The 21,122-nt window shown below is 48.8% G+C and overlaps 1 protein-coding gene across 1 annotated transcript; it reads left to right on the plus strand.

The window, feature by feature from the left end:
- Nucleotides 1-751: 751 nt before the first annotated feature.
- Nucleotides 752-19,797, plus strand: LOC142361511 (storkhead-box protein 1-like). Its single transcript, XM_075422110.1, has 2 exons — nt 752-1,082; nt 19,614-19,797. The coding sequence occupies exons 1-2, from the start codon at nt 752-754 to the stop codon at nt 19,700-19,702; spliced, it is 420 nt and encodes a 139-aa protein (XP_075278225.1). The 3' UTR covers nt 19,703-19,797.
- Nucleotides 19,798-21,122: the final 1,325 nt, after the last annotated feature.

Below are 21,122 nucleotides of genomic sequence, written 5' to 3' on the forward strand. Positions count from 1 at the left end.
AGTTGTAGACAGCAATAAGGTCTCACCTCAGCATCTTTTTCTCCAGACTAAGCAACCCCAGCTCCCTCAGCCGCTCCTCATCAGACTTGTTCTCCAGACCCTTCACCAGCTTCGTTGCCCTTCTCTGGACACGCTCCAGCCCCTCAATGTCCTTCTTGTTGTGAGGGGCCCAAAGCTGAACTCAGTACTTGAGGTGCAGCCTCACCAGTGCCGAGTCCAGGGGCACGATCCCCTCCCTGCTCCTGCTGGCCACACCATTCCTGATCCAAGCCAGGATGCTGTTGGCCTTCTTGGCCACCTGGGCACACTGCTGGCTCATGTTCAGCCGGCTGTTGACCAGCACCCCAAGGTCCTTTCCTGCCGGGCAGCTCTCCAGCCACTCCTCCCCAAGCCTGCAGCGTTGCATGGGGTTGTTGTGACCCAAGTGCAGGACCGGGCACTTGGCCTCGTGGGACCTCGCACAGTTGGCCTCGTCCCGCCGATCCAACCTGCCCAGACCCCTCTCCTCCCACTCCCCTCTCCCCGCCTGCGTTCTCGCCCCCTTCTCTACAGCCCGCTTCTCCTCCTCGCGTCCCTCGCCCTCCCGCACCGTTCCCGCTCGGCCCACGCCGTCTCCCCCCGCCGCCGCCGGGTTCCGCCGCCCCGCAGGGCCGCGGGCGGGGCCCCGCCGTGCCGGGGCGGAGCGGGAGGGCCGGGGGAAGGCGGCATGGCCGCGGCGGCGGTGCCGGGCGGCGGGCGGTGAGCGGCGGCCATGCCGCGGCGGGCGGAGCGGTGCCTGCAGATCGCCCCGCACTCCCTGGCCATCGTGCTGGGGGCCGCGGCGGGGGGGGCCGCGGGGCCGTCGGGGGAGCTGGGCCGGCACCGCGTCGGCTACGAGATCTTCGCGGACTTCAAGCGGGAGAACATGCAGCACTTCTGGGACCGGCGGGCCACGGCGGCGGTGGCCGAGACCTTCTTCCTGGGCTGGATCGACGAGCGGGTGCTGCTGGTGCAGGGCAAGGAGGAGCACCTGGAGGTGCTGCGGCAGGGCTGGGCGCGCCGCTCCCTCAAGCCGCCCACCGGCTTCCACATCAAGTGCCTGGGTAGGTGCCGGGGGGGGGGGGTCCCCCCGCTCCCCGGGACGCGCTGCGAGCCGTCGGGGTGCGGGGGTGCGGGGCGGTTTGGGGGTGCTTCCCCCCCCCCCCCCCCCCGTGTCTTCTTCAGCGGGCGAGGTCGGAGCCGCGCAGCGCGGGTGCGGGGTTGCAGCCCGCGCAGGGTGCGGGGCCGGCTCCGCGACCCCGGCGTGTCGGTGTCGGGGTTCCCGCACCTCCGCGAGCCCTCGGCGCAGTTCGGGGGTGAACCCCCAGCGTTGCGGTGTCGGGGTTCCCGCACCTCCGCGAGCCCTCGGCGCAGCTCGGGGGTGAACCCCCGGCGTGTCGGTGTCGGGGTTCCCGCACCTCCCCGAGACCCCCGACGCCGACAAAGAGCACGAGCTGTAACCGGCTCATTAAAAATAACCATTTCTAGCATTAGATGTCTTAAAAGTTCATCAAAAATTAATAACTTCAGCATCTCCAGTCTTGCTAAAGTGATATTTCACTTTACAGTTGGATCTGCCATGCGAGCTGGCGTCGTGGCGCAGGTGTCGTGTGTCCCTGGCCAGAAGCGGTGGCAGGAGATGAAGAATACATGGGGGGTTTTTTCTTGGCGGTGGAAGGCAGGTGGCTTTCGGGGTGGCAAACGGCGAGCCCGTCACGCCGCGGTGGGCTCAGGGCTGAAGTGACGCTGCGGTCACCCAAGGGAGCCCCGGCAGCGTGCAGAGCAGCCTGGGGAGCAGCACACCTTTTCCTGAATTTTCTTCAGGGGCAAAAGAAAAAAAATAGCATGGGCAGCAAAATTGTTTGGGGCGCTTATTTTGATGCGAAAAAGAACCCCGAGAAATAAAGCCGCGGCTGTTTGGTGTATGGAATATACCGGGGAGTCGTGAAGAGCGACAGACCTGAGGTTTTCCTGGGGATTTAGGGTAACGTGCAACCTGCGCGGCTTGAAGCACGCAGCTTCTCTTAGGGAGAGAAGACAAGTGGTGAGGGTTTGGTTTGTCGCTGCCGAGGTCTCCTCGCTCCCGGCGGCCGCCGCAGCGGTGGTGGCGAGGCGAACTGTCGGTGCCTTTTGTGCGACTTCCATCGTCTGCGCCTCGCGCGGCGGGCACCTGGAGCAGGTCTTGGAGCGAGAGATGCCCTCTCTGCACCGGGGCTTCCAGCTGCTTAAAGCGGGACGCCTTCGTGTGTTTCTTGTAAAGAAGATGAGCTGAGTGAGGTCCCTGCAAAGACTGGAGTGCGAATATTTGGTGTTTCTCAGTTTCCTTTTTGAATCTCGGTTTTGGGTGTTTTTAGCCGTTGCTGTCCTGCTGGAACAGGCAATGCAGAGTTTGATCGCTTCTGTTCGTTGGCAGTCTTGTCTCTCCTACGGTTTTCAGACGCTGCTCTGTCACTCACTATTTCACTGTCAGACCTACTCATATATTACCATTCCCTCCGTGCTGAGAGGGAAGCTCGGGACAAGCTGCCTGTTTAGAAACGAGCCGAGGGACCTTTTTCTCCTCATCGTAGTGAAATTTCCTCTGAACCTCTGATGACAAAGTGGCGTTGGAGAACAGGTGGTAAATCCCTGTGTGGTGATAGAGAAATTTTCTGCCTTCCACCAGTGTTTAGGGGAGGGTGAAAAGTTGGGTGGTGGACTTGCATGTTGGCGGAGGTTTGGATGGAGTCGCTGTTCAGGGCCACCAGACAAGGGGGAAAGCCTGCGCATGCTGCTTTCCGCCCCAAGGCTGGTGACTCCTCGGGCCTTGGCTTTTGCGGCCAAGTGCGGTGGGGAGCATCGAGATGCAGGCAGTGGTTCGTGGCCGCTGCTCAGCGGAGCTCGGGTGGGCTCTTTGGCTCCAGCTGGACCGAGGGTGAAGAGCTCTGGGACGGGCGCCGTCAGCTGACGGAGTGTGAGGGGTCAGTGTTTGATTTTTGGGGTGTCCCCAGACCCTGCTGACGTTCCTCAGCACAGGAGGGCGGTGGAGGGGTGCGCTGCGACCTTGACCTTACTAAAGCCGGACAAGGAATGTAAACAGGTCTCTGTGGTCTCTTTTGAAATACGGAAACACAACTTTTGCTAGAAGTTCGCGTTAATAAGTAAGCTCGCTGGCATGTAAATAATATGCGTTCCTTGGGGGGGGGGTTATCTTCACTGTGGATTTACAAAACACTGGAGCGAAAAGCTTGCATTTGACTTTAAATATAGCAAAAGCCTCTCAGTATTTGATTAAAGGCTACGAAAGAAGAGCAGGGACCTGCTGGAGTCTTGCCTGTTGCGCAGTGTCCTTAACCACGCTAAATGAGGTGGGAGCGACTGATAGATTTTTATTTTTTTTCACTGCCTATTTTTTCACACCCAGACTGATAATTGAGGTCTTGTATCTAAGCAGATTCAACTTGCACTTACTGCAAAGTTAGGTAAAGAATTGTTGAAGTAGCGGGCCTGGCCTGTGGGCATGAGCATCTGCTTAAATGTGTGTAATTGTATTTTCAACATAATTAGGTGCCTAATGCGTAAATGGCTGTGACTTATTTAGGAGCTCTCTCACACTTTTATTCTCCACTTTGTAGCATTAAAGCAGCAAACCGTACACCTGCAGACAAAAAGAAAAAAGTCCCCATGCTTTTCAGCTTTAAAAAAAAAAAAAGTGGTGGGTATCTCACGTTGAGAGGAAAACCTGCCTGGCTGGGAGGTGAGGAATGGTAATATTTTACTACTGTTAATAAATAACTGGTGGGTTCAGGGGGAAAAAGTGGCACGGTATTTTTGATGAAAGTGAAGCTGCTGTGGTGGGAATAGGGGGTTGCAGGGGGCTGGCTCGGGGGGGTCTTTCTCTGCACCCCAGGGCTGTGGGGGTACGTGGGCAGTGCTGTGGCAGGCTCTGGGGTCTGTTCATGCCTTTTCTCTTGCCTGTCTGGCTGCTTGCGGAAATATTTGGGGTGGCTTTTTGCCTCACCTGCTCCTGGAGCCTGGCTGGGACCGGGTGGCTGGAGGATGAGCTGTCTGGCCCAAGGTGATGCAGGGAGAGCATCCCAACCTCCCGCTGCTGCCTGGCAGGGGGCAAGGGGCAGAGACACCTCCTCGGCTGCACAACCTCCATGTGCAGGTACCGGAGAGCCTTGGACAACGCTTCCCTTCACCTGCATCGCTAAGTGCTAGCGTGACCCAGAAATGATGACCGCAGCCTGGCTTTCAAACCAATTCTGGTGTTGCTGACGTTTCTTCTTCATAGTGGTCCAGAGCCTTGGCTGGTCTGACGAGTGATGGGTTGTGACGGCCACAGAGGTCATAACTGGAGGAAAAAGTAGCTGAGGAGGAGGAGGGAATACCGAAGCTCTAATATGCACAGCGTGTTTTCTGCTGCTAGGATTGTACAGTGCAAACCAGGAGACTCATCGCTGAATGGTCCTTCCACATTTAAGTCGCCCCGGCTTGATAATGAAAAGTTTGTGAAGAAGAGAAGGCTGCGAGGGGACCTAATAAATGCTTATAAATATCTGGAGGGTGGGTGTCAGGAGGATGGGGCCAAGCTCTTTTCAGTGGTGCCCAGTGACAGGACAAGGGGCAATGGGCACAAACTGAAGCACAGGAAGTTCCGTCTGAACATGAGGAAGAACTTCTTCCCTCTGAGGGTGACGCAGCCCTGGCACAGGCTGCCCAGGGAGGCTGTGGAGTCTCCTTCTCTGGAGATATTCAAGACCCGCCTGGACAAGGTCCTGTGCAGCCTGCTGTAGGTGACCCTGCTTCAGCGGGAGGGTTGGACTAGATGACCCACAGACGTCCCTTCCAACCCCTACCATTCTGTGATTCTGTAATCCGTAGTCAACAGGGACCGGGCAGTCCTGGTGTGCTTCGTGCAGGTGCGTCTGAGCCAGAAGGTAAAAGGATTCAAATCCACATGAGATTCCGGTGTCCAAAGATTCGACTCTTGAACTGTGAAATTAGACCCTGCCGTGGAATAGGGCAGGGATATGAAGCACATCAGAGTTGCTTTAGCACCTCAGTTTAGGGTTTGAGGAGACAGGGAATGAAGAGTTTCATGCGTTTCTTTAAGAAAACTGCCAGAGAAGTAAGTTTTAAACTAAACGGTTACGCCATAAAAGCTTGCTCAGCGTCCGTTTTTGCAGTGATCAGAGTTACTTTGGTATTGGGAAATGGGTGGGCGTATCTAGGTTTTTAAGCTGGCTGAAGGGGAAGCTTTGGGAAACGTAAGCAGACTTTGAAGAAACAAAACCCCCAAACCTAAATTTGCTGAGTTAGAGGGTCAAGGAAACCTTATGCAAACCTATAGGTCCCGTGATGAAATTCATGGTCTTTAGTAAGAGCGATTTGAAGCTTTCTTGTAACTTTGCAAGACTTTTGCAACTTAAGTCTTTAATGAGCGTTATTATTTTAATAAGATTTCTGTCTTTGACACACCTTCCATTTTCACCCACTGATGTCTGTCATCCTGGAAGCTGAATATTTTCCTTTCCTCTTTCAGCTCTCCTATGCAAGGCGCTGCTGGCGTAGCAGGATGCTCCACCCCGTTGTCGTGTCTTCGTTGCCTTTTGTGTTCCCAGCTGAGACTTCCTTCTGTGCCTCTCGCTCTTGATTCCTGTGTCTCGCACAATGGGCATCTTTGAGAGGTTTTCATACGCTTCGTGGAAGGGCCGTGCCCTTTTGTGATGACTGCTCGAAGAGAAGTGACCAAACTTTATAATAACCCTTCGGTCTTGCCCAGAGCAATTTCTCCAATTAGAAGCTGATGTTTCCAATGGAGTTTTCGAGAAATGTATGTGCAATAATTAAACTAACTAGCAGGAGTTATAATTCAGCGAAGTCGGCGGGGCTGGGCTGTTGTGCATTGTGCCTCCTCGGCCAGGCATAGGGGAGGGAAAGTTTTTTGCCGCGCTGGGAGCTGGAGCTAAGTGCTCCCTTTCTTTTCTCTCCCCTCCGTGTTCTCTCTTGCCACCAAAAATTAACACCCCACCAGTTTAGGTTCAGTAATTTTCACAGTGAGTTTTCCAGTCATTAGTGGATGATTATGGCGCAGTGTAGACTGTTGGACATCAAATGTTCTTCATTTATAGCCAGTCATAAAATGTAAATTGTCTTTTTTCCTCCCAATTATCTCCTTTATATTATGAAAATTTCTTTTCAGTGAGGGAGCATGAAGTTTCATAGTAATAAAACCTCCAAGGAGGATTTGACCGCACAGTCATCTACACCCTTTGTATGCCTCGTGGTATTACCATGGGAACTTCAGGTGGTTAAAACTACAATTTTTGTTTTTCTCCGTCTATCCCACTCCAACTTAGAGGTGGGTAGAGTTCCCTAAGCACTTCTTATACCCTTGAGGTGGTTATTGCAGCCTGAAAAAAAAAAATAAAGGTAAACTTGGGGAAGCTTAAGTGGATGGCCTGGCTGAGTGCTTGGGAATTTACTTCCAACTTTGAGCAAAGAACTTTGCTGCTCAGAAGTGCTGGGTTGGGCCTTCAATGTACTTTGTAAAAGCAGCTTTGAGAGACGGGGGGGAGAGAGGCAAGAGCTGAATGAGTGCGGACTGCATATAATGTGCCTGATTTCTCAGTATGTGGTTTGCGCTCACATTTTCGTACTGAAATCTTCGAGCCAGAAGTGCTTTTTTCTCTTTAAAGAAAGGTGTGGATGGTCTGCCAGACTAGCGCAGGTTATGTAAAATGTGTTGTGAAAACAGCAAGCACAGAGGAAGGAAAGACATGCCCTATTTAATTTCATTTCTTTTTCTGTATTTTCATTCCATGCAGCTTCTCATGAAGATGCAAAGCCAAAAACACTGATACGTGGTATTCATTGTGAAGGATTCACAGAATGTTCAGGGTTGGAAGGGACCTCTGTGGGTCATCTAGTCCAACGCCCCTGCCGAAGCAGGGTCACCTACAGCAGGCTGCACAGGACCTTGTCCAGGCGGGTCTTGAATATCTTCAGAGAAGGAGACTCGACAGCCCCTCTGGGAAACCTGGGGGCTCCGTCACCCTCAGAGGGAAGAAGTTCTTCCTCATGTTCAGCTGAACTTCCTCTGCTTCAGTTTGTGCCCGTTGCCCCTTGTCCTGTCGCTGGGCACCACTGACAAGAGTCTGGCCCTGTCCTCCTGACACCCACCCTTCAGATATTTATAAGCATTTATAAGGTCCCCTCTCAGTCTTCTCTTCTTCATAAGGTTAACGGCCACCGAGTTTAGTCTCCCCACCTCCTTGCCCCAACAAAGAGTGCCATTGTATAGTAAAGGGCCCTTCCTGGTGGCCAAGAGGTCATCCAGCCTCCCAAGTGAAGCGTGCTCTCCGTGTAGAGAAGCGATGCTGTCAGGGAACCATGGTGACCGAGAGCAGCCCTCGGCCGTGGGGCTCTGCCCAAGCAGAAGCGGCACCCAGGCCGGCACTCTCTCCGTCTCTTTGTCTGCGGTCTTTCATTCCATGCTCCTCGTTTCCCTCGTCAAAGGGCCCTTGTCTTTGCCGGGGAGCAGCGCAGCGGGCGTGCGCTGAATGGAGCCCTTGTCAGGTGTTATTCCAAACGCTTCAAGTGGGCTCTGGGCTATCAGCGTCTTATGCTGGCAGGCCACCGGCAAACTCACCTTTCCGTCTGTCCTGCCCTTCTTTTGTACCGGGTCATTTCTGGTCTTGCAGAAGCTGAGGGGGATGGGGTGCCTGGGGACCGTGGCGAGGGATGTCCGTGGGGCCACCAGCCCCAGGCACCTTCACCTCGTCCGCTCCGCTTCGCAGTTCTGCGGCACAAAAACCCAGTAATGCGTTCTCAGCTTTGTAATTTGCTAGTTAGAGGCCTGTTGCCTAATATTTTATTTATCGAATTGCAATGATCTTAGTGGACGAAGTTCAGACCTTCTGCACGTAGTTTAAAATTTAGCTTGAAATGGGTTTGCTGTGATTCCTGCAGAGACGTGTTTAGTGCAGAGGTGCTATAGGAAGGGTCGGCCACGTATGAGAACACGTATAGTAACTTTCTGTCTGTCTGTCCTTGGGCTGTCCCTGGGGCTGAGGGGCAGGTTTTTGACTGGGCTCCTTTGTAAAGGGAATGGGAACAAAGTCTCTCCCAGCTCTTCATCTTTTGAACCAGATGATCATTAAGGTCCCTTCCAACCCTTACCATTCTGGTGCCATTGCCCCTGGCCGTTCATCCAGATGGTGAACCTGTCCTCCTTGCTACTGGCCAGGAGAATTATACCTTGTCTCCCAGGTAGGACATGCCAGAGCTTTACCATGCTCTCATCTGCATCTGAGACATCCGTTTAGAGAGAGCAGCAGAAAAGATGGAACCCAGATGGATAGGGTGTCCTCCAAGACGCTCAGCATCTGAAGCTGCCTTCTGAGCAACATCACACCTTCCCTTGGCTTCAGCAAACACGTGATGGCCAGGCTCTTCTTCTCTTGGTAGTAAAGGAAAGGCTGACGTGTTTAGAGAAAATAAAAGCTGCAACCAGATGGTGGTTTCCCCTGGAGAAACTGTGGCTGTGAGAGGTGAGGATGGGAGCAACTCCTTAATAATTGTTTTCTGCAGTAGCAGAAATTTTAATGGGGTTCTGAAAATTCAGGCTCTCTCCAAACTTTGTTTCTTTGTTTGAAGTATAAAAGCACAAATGTTTGGATTATTTTCTAATGATGTTGACTGCTGGGAATGTTACTGCAGTCTCCAGTTTCCAATATCGAAACTGTTCCCTGGGTGGGCCAGATCTGGAAAGGTGTTTAAGGATTTGATGTTCTTCTTGGAATAAAATCCATTCACCTAGTAGGTAAGCATGCTTTCTTCTGTCTGGTGTGCTTGATCCCTCAGTTTATGGACTGGGATTTCACCTGAGACCTGTGATGAGAAATACCTGAATGGTGAGAATGCACAAACACGGATATTTTGATGAAACAAAGTGCTTTCCTGTTGACATTTGAGCAGGTCTTCCCTGCTCCTATTTTAATCGGGCTCCTGTTCTGAGCCACAATAGCAGTAGAGCACACATTCAAAGGTCAATAACTACCCAGGGAATCTGAATAGTGGTTCTTCTAGCTGCCTTTTTTTCCCTGTAGCAGAAAAGCAATGGGGTAATATTGCCGTTGGCACTTACTAAGCCTATTTTTGGTTTTCTTATGAAAGAAAGTTACTGTACTGTGCCCTTAAATATGCCCAGCATAATGACTTCTGTACTGTGTTTTCTGGAGCTGGGTATACTTCTAACCCGTGCAGTATGAGACCTCGTTGTTCGTCTTCCCTGGGGGGGATGGGATGGGATACCAAAGCAGCGGAAGTCTGAGTAAAATATAGCAGCTTTTTAGCTTAACCTTGAATTCCACTCTCAGATAGATGATTAACAAAGGGCTATGCGGATGTGTGAAATATTGCTCTTTTAGAAAGGCAAACCAATTCACTTAAACTCTAGGAAACGACTCCAGACTTGGTTCTTTACAAAATCTGTACAGTGTGACAGTGAAAAATGTTTCTGTCTGGAGAGCGTGGTTTGGGTACCTTCACGAAACTTGAGTTTTAAAGCGGTTTTTGCTAGCTGGTGGTGCTTCAGAAGGTACACATGCTAGCTCATGCTTGCCTTCGGAGGAGAGCGAGGATGCCGAAGGGGCTGTTGCTGGGCCTGGTATGGGGAATCCCACCGAAAGAGCGGAGAGGGGCTCTTGGAAGGTGACAAGTCCCAGTGGCTTTCCCAATAACATGGCCTACAATGCAGTGGCCAGCAGGACTAGGCTGGCCATGGGGGAGGCTGAATGCTCCTGCTGGTGCCTGCAGAAGGGGAAGAAGGGTGGATTTTGGGAGGGGAAGACGACCTGCGGCCGGACTGTGGCTGCTCAGTGGGTTGGTCCCTGTGTTGGTAGCAGGGCAGGTCATTGCTGTGTCTGTCCTCACCAGTCGCCACAGCTCCAGTAGCTCCTGCTTCCCTGCTGCCTTGGAGTTGGGTGTGAGTGGCGTATGCTCTCACAGGCGTTCAGAGGCTCTCCGGAAGGAGCGAGACTGCAAGGACCGTGTTTAACGCTGGAGCTGTAAAGCTTGCAATGTGTTACTGTCTTTGGAAGAAGTTGGGTGCTACCACTGTGTCTGAGATTTGGCCGCAGAGTCTTAGGTATTACTGTGGGGCTGTAAAATGAGCATTTTTTTTTTTTTTTAATGGGAACGTTTTTTTGTCCTTTTAAAAAAGCCTGTACCAGGTCTGGTGAAACTTTTAGCTTAAGAGGAAAGACAAATTAATGTTCACCCTTTCAGACTGTAGTTGTATCTTCCACTCTGGTACTAACATCTGTGGATATCTTTAATATGCAAAGAATATGGGAGAAATAGATAGGTTTCTGGATGCATCAGCCTTTCTCCAAGTCATTGTGAGGAGAACTTAATAGCCTAATAAATATGTCGTGTCTGCTTACCTTGTCTTACTGGTATCCTTGGGTCCGTGAGCTTACAGAGCCCTGCAGCTTTGCTAATAGCAATGCATACAGATCATTACCAGTGTCCCTTCCCAAAGAGATCAACCCAACAGAAATGGGGTTTATCACTGCCCGTTAAGTTATTGTGCTGAAATCCTACAGAGAGGTAAGTGAAGTTCCGTAATCTCCATGTGATGCTGCAGTGAACTTCTGTATGTTTGGGTTTGGTGGTTATTGGGTTGGTTTTTTTTTCTCCCCTTTTATTTTAGGGGGTTGTTTTACTGCCAGGATTGTTGATCTGTGTGCCAGTAGTGCCCAGCCTGCCCTCGAGCCTTCCAGCCGCTCCTCGGCCCGTGTGGGAGCAGACTCTGCCCTTGCCTCCCGCTCCGGCAGACCGGCATTAAATGTTTGCTCTCCCCCTTGCGCGTGTTGCAGGGTTGGTGCCCAGACACGTTCCCTTTTCACTGACAGATGAAATAACAATAGCTGGCATTAAGAGCCAGCCGAGTGTTTGCTTTGGGTTTCCCTGAAGGGCCTCCTTTGTCTCCACCGTCTCCGCTCAGGGTGACCCGTACGCCTTGCTTAATCCGCGGGTGCTGTCAAGATGCTCGAGCTCCTGGAGCCAGAAGGAGGTCAGCACCCATGCAGAAGACTTCCACCCTCTCGGCTTGCCCGCTGGCGGGAGCCTCCTGCTGAAGCCTAGCAATGGGACCTGTCGAGCGGGACGGGCCAGGCTGACGTGGGCAATCTTGAGAGCCCAAAGAGAGGGCGAAACGTCCGCAGCGCCGGGAAGGAGAGGAGGTCCTGGTGGACTGCCACGTACTTGGGGTTGGTATGGCCGTCGCGGTCAGCGGAGGAGCGGGCTGGGGGCAGTGGGATGAGCCCGTGTGGAGGTTTTCAGGCGCCGCATTGTGTGGGACCCTGCTCCAGCTGCGAGAAGTCTGCAGCTCGCCTGGGCTGTCGGGATGTCCTCATTAGCCGCGACTTCACCAGGTGGTTTAACCAGTTGAAAAACAGGCTTTTAAGGGCTATTTTAAAGTAAAGACAGTACCTAATGCACCAGACACTATTAGCGTGAGAGGTTATTAAAAAATAAATAAAAGGGCGTGAATTTTCTCCCTGGTTTAATTTGAGAAAAGAGAATTTAAAGGGGCACGCTCACTCACTGTTTCTGAAGTGGGGCTGACAAAAGCTTTGAGGACACTGAGCTTTCCTGCCGTCATTGATAATTTGTCACAATTATACTCTGGTTAAAAAGACATACTTTCTTGGTGTTACTGACTGAAAAATCCTATGCAGTTAGAGAGGAGAACATCAGTTTTGTGAGAAGCTGTGGAGAGGAACAGTCATGAAGGGGTAGACAGTGGGTGAACAAGGAGCAGGAAAAGAATAACTTCCAGTCTCTGCAGTCTTAGATGCTCTAGAAACAAGTGTACTTTTCAAACAGGCACCTTCAGACGAGACATCAGCCTTGTAGAGAAGCCTTGTTTATGAATACGAACATCTGGAAGGAGTGGGAGCCTGCAAGAGAAGGGAGGTCAGCCAGGTTTTGGTGATATGAACAGACAATCTTGGATGTTGTGCGTCATGTCGTAGGGAAGCAAGGCTGATATGTGTCAGGTCTGCTCTGTTTTTGTCCAAAGCGGAGACTTTAATAGTACTTAATGCATTTTCTTAGGAGGCCTAGCTACATGGTATCATCTCCATCTTTCAGCAGATTGGGAGGTGCCTGCAAGGCAGGGATGGAAGAACATGGAACTCATAGGGCTGTGCAGCTTTGCAGCATTTCTCAAAGAAATTTTACGTGCTAAAGCATTCCATGGTACAAGCTTAGGGTGATTTTCAGCTGGAGTTCCTGCAAATAGCTGGGTGTGTAAGGGTGTATATAAAGTTTTAAGTGCTATACGAACAGAGGTTTCCCATTAGAGTGGTCTTGATTCAACAAGATGCGGGTGCTCACATGTGCACATAGCCAGTTAAATCTGACGTTGGTGGGCCCACTCACATTTTTAAATCTAGGCATGTTGTATGTTCTTGCATTTGCCTGACTTGTGAAGAGATTCGCCAGAGGAATCTCTTCCTGGGTAATCCCAGAGTGCGTCATCTGTGTCTAAGCCGGGAGCCCCTTGAGAATTAAGCTTGCAAAATCAGGACTAGTATTCTCTGCATTTTTATTTTTTGCTGTGTACATAAGTCTGAAAAATAAACAGTAGAAGGGTTTATCCGGGGCCTGTAGGTGCCTTCAGGAGAAGTATGAAGAGGAAGTCTTCATCAATACTTTGTCAATAAAGATGAAATCACAAAAAATAGGCAACATGACCTGCAATCGTTCTGGTTTCTTTCCTTGGGCAGGAATTAGTGGCTATCATCTTGTCCTTTTTTGTATATGGCAGTAGCTTGTAGCCTTTAGTTCATAGATTTCTTGAATGAATTCAAGTTCTTTGTGTTTGTTTCCAAGGTATTTTCTGACTGTTAGTTTGTCTTTGTTAGAGGGGTAGAGCGAGAGCTCCGCGGTGAAGCTGGTGCCGAATAGCTGGTGGAGGGTCTGCAGGGACTTGCTTCTTGGCTACCTTTCAAGCGCAGCATGGCTGTAAAACGTTTTAGTGTCAGAATCACTACGTCTGTCATTGTGCTGCTTTTCTCTGTCAATAACTGGTCTCATTCAGTGACATATTTGATCTTTAAGAGGGAAAGCAGATTTATCCATGTGCCAGCGCATGAGTCTTTTTAATTTTTCAGCTCAGGTAATTGTTGGGATTCAGGTTTCAGTGGTTACTTAAATTAATCCCAGTGCTGGCTTTCCAATCTCCTGAATGTTTGTGTTGAGAGAGGGGCCAAAACAGATCCTGTCTGTTGGGAGCTGCTAGACACCAATCACCTTGTGAGATGGAAGAAAAGCGAGCTTCAGACTTCAGGGTTGATTTTTGTGATGAGTGATAGGGGTAAAAAGGAAATAATTTTGACAGAACTTTTTTCCCCACTAGCTAGGAAAACGTTGAACAACTGGGACATGCTGTTTCAGCTTTTTTCTTGTTTCCGTGCTGCTGAACGCTTTTGCTCTGTGGCTCGTGCACCCATTTCCAATTCATGAGGATTTTCTATTGCTTTGAATCATTTACGTTGCCTCCTGTCCCAGTGAGTAATAAACCTGTAGTGTAATTGTCCTCAGCTTTCTTTAGTTTTCAGATTGCCGACTTTCCAGTGGAAATACAGCAAATATAAGCTGTATTTTATCTCTTTCTAGACCTTTTGGAAGGGAGTTCACAGATCACTTGAGGTTCTGCAGTCCCCAAGTTGAAAACCACTGACCTCACCAAGCCCAGCGTGTAACACCTGAGCGTGCAGGTACCTGTACAGCTGAAGCTTGATCTCCCCTACCAGCCTGCTGCAGACTTCTGCAGGCCTTTCCTTCTCATAGCTCACAATTCGTCATCTATGGCAGCTGCCCTGAACCGTGGTGCTTGCTCTGCACCCTCTTCTCTTCTCCTCTTTGCTTGGAGGAAGCCTGCGGTGGTAACTTTTGGAGCAGCCCAACCTAACCGTGTACAGGGACGGCTGGCACTTTGAGGGCTGTCTGCTGGAAAGCCTGGTCCAAACGCTGCTCCTTGCCTTGTGTTTGACAGCACGAGTGCTTCGGGGCAGAGAACTCGGTGGCTTTGTCAGACCGGTGCTGTGCTGCACGCTGCAGCGCTGGCCCGGGGCTGGAGACCGTAGGTGCTCCCGCGGTGCAAAGCCCTGGATAATTACACTCACATACGAGGTTAGTTGTGAATGAGACGTAATCCGTAAATGGGCAACCAGGAGAAGAATTCTCACTCAAAACCTGCCTGGATTTGCTTTGCCTGTTTTCTCACCGCTCGGGCTGTAGTAATTACTTGTTGTGGCACTCCTCAGCCTCCTTCATGAATGAGCTGCGTGCGTAAGTCTCTGGAAAGCTTTAGTAGAGCCAATGATAAGTTTGCCATCACAGGTACTTGGATAGCTGTTTGGCTTGAATCTGGAGCCATAAACATGTAATACTTCATAAATGGCGATCCTTACCTGACTTGCTCTGGTTGCTCATGAAGAAAATGAGCGCAGGGCCCACTGGGTCAGTAGACACAAGTGTAGGCGTGTCACGCTGTCCCGGTCTGTGGTCTTGCATTCTTGGTGTCTGCCATGAAAACACCAGCAGTGATTGCACAGGGTGTTACAGAGGGGAACTGGAGCCCTGTAATGGTTCATATGGTGTTTCTTTCACTAAATTGCAAAATAATGATTCTTGTGTGATGTTACCTGTATATGACTTCTCACAGGCTTGTTCTTTCCTAATGATGGTGCAAAAAGATGAGATTTGCACCTCAAGGCAACTCTGTGTCGTCTATCGAAGCACGTTGGTCGGTGCTGCCTGGTTTGCTTCTCCCTGTGGCAGTGCCCAGAAGTACATCTGGGGAAGTGACCTGCTCTCACCCTGGAAAGGCGAGGGTGGAAGGGGAAGCGGTGTCCCGTGAGGTTTTCTTTTCCCTTCCTGGAACCACAGGTCTCCGTGCTTTTGAAAGATGACCAAGCTTTGTTTCGTTAGGCTCCTTGTTTTTTTGCTACGTGTGTTGGAGATGAATGTAAATGTATCTGAGCTTGTTTTGAGCTGGCCAGCTCAGGTTGGCTTCACATTCTTCAGCTGTAATTATGGTTTTCAGCGGTGGCGAACTTGCCTTGCTGCTCAGGCAGCCTGTGATGAGCTGCTGCAATAAGTGGCTTCAGCCTGAGCTAGTTTTAATCTAGGAACTTTAGATATCTAGACTACGCTGCAGCGTGGGGATACCGTAACCCTCCTTTACAAACTGAGCCGTTGCAGTGAATTCCTTGAGGCTTTTCGCTTCCTGCCTTTGGAATCTCTTTTTCTGTGAACTTAGCAAGTGCGGCTTTTACCTTTATCCGTGACTGACCTTTTGTCAATGCTATCTCTCTGCTTAAGAGCTTGTGCCAGCGTGCCAGCTCTCGTCTTCCTCTCCACGAGGAAAGGCTTTGCGCCGGGATCACAACAGTGTCGATGAAGTGTCGATGACAGCCTGTCCCTTCCCTGCCTACCTGCCGCCCCACTGCTTGCGGCGTTGTCATTTTTCTGTTGGCTCTGCCCTAACTGCTTCTACAATCTCCGCCTTCCTCAGAGACATCTTATCTCTCCTGATGGCTCCAGAAATGCCTTTGACTCCTGTTGGTGCTAGCTGGGGCTGAGCCTCCAAAAGTTGGCTGTTGGAATGGATATGGTGCTATTTTGCTTTGAAATCACACCATGCATTTTGCAAACTGTGTGGTTTTGACCCTGAAAAATGTGAGATGGTTAAGGCAAGGCATGGTGCCAAACATCTGCAGGAACAACGGGGCTGAGAAATCATCTGCTGGGACCTGATAGGGCAGATATGGAAAGTGCTGGAGTCATTCTTTATGAGTGTTGTCCCTGACTTGCCTTTTTTAACCCTGCTTCCTCTTTGTTGGGTGGTGAAACACTGGAACGGGTTGCTCAGAGAGGTAGTGGAGGCCCCATCCCTGGAAACATTCAAGGCCAGGTTGGACGGGGCTCTGAGCAACCCGGTCTAGTTGAAGATGTCCCTGCTCACTGCAGGGGGAGTGGGCTAGATGACCTCTAAAGGTCTCTGCATTGCAGTCTTCACACTTTGTGGGATCATAAAGTAATTCAGGTGGGAAGGGACCTCCAGAAGTCCCTGATCCAAGCTCCTGCTCACAGGAGGGCCAGCCGCAGGATGGGGCCAGGTTGCTCACATCATCTAACGGGTAACGCCCCGTTGAACACAGCAGCAAGCCAACAGCTGCTCTGGTGGATCTCGTGGATGGTTTCCATGTTTCCTGTGTGTTTTGCCGTGGACAGGTCCTTCTGTAACTCTGGCTCCTGCACAGCAGGTTCCCCTGGTCCTCCTGGCTTGGGTTTCTCTGCGTGGTGGGGGACTGGGAAGCACACAGCGCTGGCTGACTGGCTCTTCCACCAGCGCCCTTTGGACACTGTCTTTCTTGACACAAATGGGATACCTTCTTGAACGCACAGCTATGAACAAGACTAGGCAGCTGATGCCTTCGGTTGCAACGTGCTCGTTCTTTAAAAAGCAAACCCAAAAAGCACAAAAAACCCCACAAAATGTTGGCCTGCCTCAGCCGTGTTTGTCTGTTTTGACAGATGCTTGAGGTGATCGACAGAGCCATAGTTACCAGCAGTTTTCTTTATAGGAGGATCTCTTCTTGCCATGCTGCTTATTCTTGAGAACGACTGATTTTTTGCCAGTCACTTCTTCCATATTGGTTTTGTTGGTTTTTTCTTTTTTTTGCCAGAAACCCAGCAATAGCTGCTTTAAGTAATTGTGGTAGACCTTCTGAAATGGCCAGTAAGCCTGACCTTTCCTTAATTTTAGAAATTAGGTTGTAATGACTTGGTGAATGGAAGTTACAGAAAACAAATTAACCGAGTGCTCTTTCTTTTTCTAGTAACCTCATTTTTCCACTTCTTTTGTGACTTTTCTGTCTGCAGTTGACCTGCTGCTTGAGCAACCACAGTCTTTTTACACACCTCATTAAATCATGTTTTCAGCCTGGCTTTAGACTCAGAAACTACTCTTGTTAGTGAGCATTTCCTTCTTATCTCCTTCCTTTCATTCTTATCTCGGCCTTTTGGCAGAAAGCACTTAACAGAGGCTGTGGGCCTTGAAGTTGGTCTCCGTGAATGAGGGGAGGAGGAGACATTGACCAAGCTTTAGGCTCAGTGTTCCTGCAGACTGATTGATAACCTCAGGGCTTTGAAAATATGCGCTTCGCTGACTCTCAGATAATTCATCTTTTGAATAAATGGTTAAAAAATTAAAAAAAACCCTAGTTATGTATTTTTGCATGGACTGTGATGTCACCAAACCCACAGAAAATTTAGAAAGTGTGCAAGCTTTCTGGCCAGTCTACTCCAATTCCCGAGACAACAGATCTGTTCGTCTGCTCCTGGTGCAGGGTAAGACTGGTTGTGTTCAGTGTGGCTGGTCAGCAGGTCTGGGGGGCTACACCACAGCAGATTGGGAAAGGGACTAGGTCAAGGAAGAAGCCATCTAGATGGATGACCTAGATGTGCTGTTAGATCTAGATGTGCTTTTAGAAGCTGTTACCAGAAGCCTGGTGGGGTTGCTGGAGGAGGCAAGCTTCGTAACTACAGAGCTTCCCATCCCATCTTACCTAAAAGATCCAACTTTTATTGCATCGGTGGGAATTTTCCAGTGACAGTCGCAGTTAGATTGTGTTTCTAGTGAAATGAGAAAGAGACGCCTCAAGCGAAGGGGAACACGGGAGAGAAAGAATGTATGAAAATGTAGACTCTGCAATTCGTCGTATTCTTTCTTCTGATATTCATTTCCTCTCTTCTTGCCCAAGAAAATATGTTTTGCCATTGAATCGGATCAGCTTCTGAGGGTCCAGCCAGGAAATACCTTCTGAGTCTCCTTCAGAAGCAATTTGCTTCTCTTCTGATGGTTGTGAAGATTACATGAATAATGAGGGTTGGGTAACACTGTTCTGTAAGTGCTGGAGCCAGGCTCACCCTGGACTCAGTAAAGAGGGGAGGTTGCACTATTTAATGTTATTCTAGGCTGACTATGAAAGCTGCTGGTAAAGTTGAATATTCATGTTATTTAGTTGCTACCAATTTTTCTATTATCTTCTGGATAAACTGTAGCTTTCTTTGTAGTGCTGTAGGTGGCTGGTTTCCAGTGAATTGTGGACGATATGGTGGGATAAAATCAAGCATTTCTCTGCTTCTGTTTTCCCGTTATTCTGATTTAATTTTAAACAGTTCAGAAGTGTGTGTAAGCAAAGTATCACTGCCAGGTGAGCAAGATTATATACTGTTCCTGATGATATAACTCATATAAAATATGCTGCCCAAAGCATCACTAGAAATATGCTATAGTGGCATTTGCAAGCCCAGGCAATTGCATGCAAGACTTTCTAAATGTAGAAACCAGGGCTGCTTGTCTGACTAATGCATTGGTAGGGGCTTGCCTGACTTCGTGGAAAAACTGTAAGATGGAACTCAAGAAAATAGGGAGATGATAACAGGAGTGTTGAAAGGGAATTACTGGGCCAGAGGGAAATTACTGATGGAATCTGACCTTAGCCCTGCCTTGGAATTTCTGTTCATGGCCAAAATGTCAAAACCAAAAGGGAGATGTGGGTACTGTCACTATAAGGGAGGATCACGATATCACAGGACACTTTCGTGGCCTCAAGCATCACCATAGCAGAAAGGGGATGATATCCTCCTGCCCAGCAAAAAGATGGGGAGGAAGCTGATGCTGACATTAGGCAGGACACATTCCAGAAGGAGAGGTCTGAACATCCAAGGGCAGTATTACACAGGGACAGACAGACATGAACAGGCAGTGAACAAACCTAGGCTGAGAATTAGAAGAATAGTCCCTTCCCGTCCCATGCTTTATGTGCTCGAGCTTTTGGGCTGACTTCAAGGAAGTCTTCTCATAAATTAGATGAGGACCCTGCTTCAGCAGGGGGGTTGGACTAGATGACCCACAGAGGTCCCTTCCAACCCCAAACATTCTGTGATTCTGTGATTCTGTGATTCTGTGACTTCATTAGACAGGAGTCTGTTCTTTGGCTTCATTAGATAGGAGTCAATTCTTTGATCAAGTCACTAAACCTCTGTTTTTTTCTTTCTGACTAGCTAGCAGTGTCTGGGCAAGCTATCTCACACTGTCAGCTCTTGACTCCTTGAAAGTAAAAGCATCGTCCTGTTTCTTTGGAAGTTTCTGATTATTACTGTACATCATAAACAGTGAGGAGAAAAATATGGATGATGTGTTAAAAGGATTATTGTTGGAGCAGTTTGTATTTCCTTCTCTCAGACCGTGTGCCACTCGTTTAAATGAAATGTGCTTGCCTTCCCCGTCCCACATTTGTGTTGGGTGTCAGCCTGGGTTTGAGGCGGTGGCTTGGGCATCCCACACTGGCACCCATGACCAGGGGTTCGTGCTGATGACCGGACAATCCTGAGAATGCAGATGCACAGCCAACACAATTAGAATGTCTTTGTTCCTTTTTAGACTATGTTATTAAGTGTGTTTAAATGCAAGGGTGTGAATTACCTTCCTAACTACAGTTGGTTTTTTTCTTTTTTTGAAGGTCACTGCTTTTCCATTGGAGGAGTTTTTGCGTATTTATTCTGGCTGAGAAGACAACTGGACCAAAGGGTTTTGCTCAGCCTGCTTTAGGCAGCAGCCCAAGCACTGAGGCACTTCAGCCTAAAAGAACAGAAAAATATTTGAGAAAAATACTCAAGTTGATAACAGAAAGGTAAATAGAAAATTGCAGAAACTAAGGCAGGAACTTAGGCTTCCTCTTTGATTTTTTTTTTTTTTTTTTTTGAAACTTACAGTGTTTGACCAGTTTGTTTCAAACTTAATGTATGATTTTTTTCCTTCTGTAAACTTATGGTTTAAGAAATAGAAAATAAAACTGGAGAAGATAGGATACCGACGTGTAACCAATGTGGTGTACATGTATGTTGAATACTGTGTAAAGTTTGCTTCCCCAAGTTGGAAAAACCCACCAAAAAAAAAAAGGGAAAAAAAAAAAAAAGCCAGAGAACTAGAAAAGGTGCGAGGAAAGGTAACAAGAGTGCTCCAAAGCGTGGAGCAGCTATATTGTGGAAGCTGATGCAATTACGAGTCCTATGGAGAAAATGAGTAGAGCAATGATGTTTTCCTGTCTTTTCTGACGTAAGGATTTGGGATCATGAAACTGAATTATTAGGAGTGATTCAAAGATGTGGTAACAGCCTAACAGTACAAGGTATATGGTTAAGCAGGTATCCTTCCTTACGGCGCTGGGCACACGGGGGGTCTCTCCTCCAAACTTGCGCGCCAAACACCTTTTCATTTCAGGTTAAATACAATCACAGTATACATATTCATTATATTTCTGAGAAATGCTTAGCATATTAATGTTTCCCCCCCCCCCCCCCGAACTCATTAGCATATGTTAATATGTCTGTTGGTGCCTCCGGGTCGTCGGCAGGGGTCTCAAGATGAAGGCTTATACTCCTCATCACAGTGTCTGCTGGTTGACCTTTTTTTCTGGGCAAACTCCGTTCTAAGATCTCGTATACCGTGTCCTTCCCAGTTGTTTTGCTCCGGTTTTGTTGCCCTCTTGGTGCCTCTTTATCTCTGTAGCTTGGTGCATCTGCCCTCCCAAGGCTGAGCTGTCTGGAGTGGAATTATTTAGGAGTCTCTTATCCTACAGCTATCCCGGTTATTCACTGAGGACCAAGACTTGCTTTGGTTTTAATTATTTTGTCTAACGACTGAAAGTGATAACTTATATCTACATACATCTACTACATTCCTAAGTACAAAGAGAGGTTAGTACAATAGTTACAGCATTAGATCACTATGTATGCAAGAACACAAACTGTAAGAATAAAAACTACTAACAACTAGAAAATACCATTAAAGCTACTTAGTTATAGTTTCATGTTTCTTATGATCCCTTCTATGAAGAAGTAAGCTTGAAACAAATGAAAGAGCTACTTTTTCAGAAAACATAATAAAACAATGAGAAAGTCATGTTTTAAACTCTTAGCATCCTTTGTATCTTATATATAAGATTTATCTTTAAAAAACAAATAAAAAA

This window comes from Opisthocomus hoazin, chromosome 5 (genome assembly GCF_030867145.1).
Source record: "Opisthocomus hoazin isolate bOpiHoa1 chromosome 5, bOpiHoa1.hap1, whole genome shotgun sequence".
Taxonomy (NCBI): Eukaryota; Metazoa; Chordata; class Aves; order Opisthocomiformes; family Opisthocomidae; genus Opisthocomus; species Opisthocomus hoazin.

Excerpts from the sequence above, each read along its gene's own strand:
- LOC142361511 (XM_075422110.1), top strand. The coding sequence starts at position 752 with ATGCCGCGGCGGGCGGAGCGGTGCCTGCAGATCGCCCCGCACTCCCTG. Across the intron at positions 1,083-19,613 it reads CTTCCACATCAAGTGCCTGG|GTCACTGCTTTTCCATTGGA; the intron begins GTAGGTGCCGGG and ends CTTTTTTTGAAG.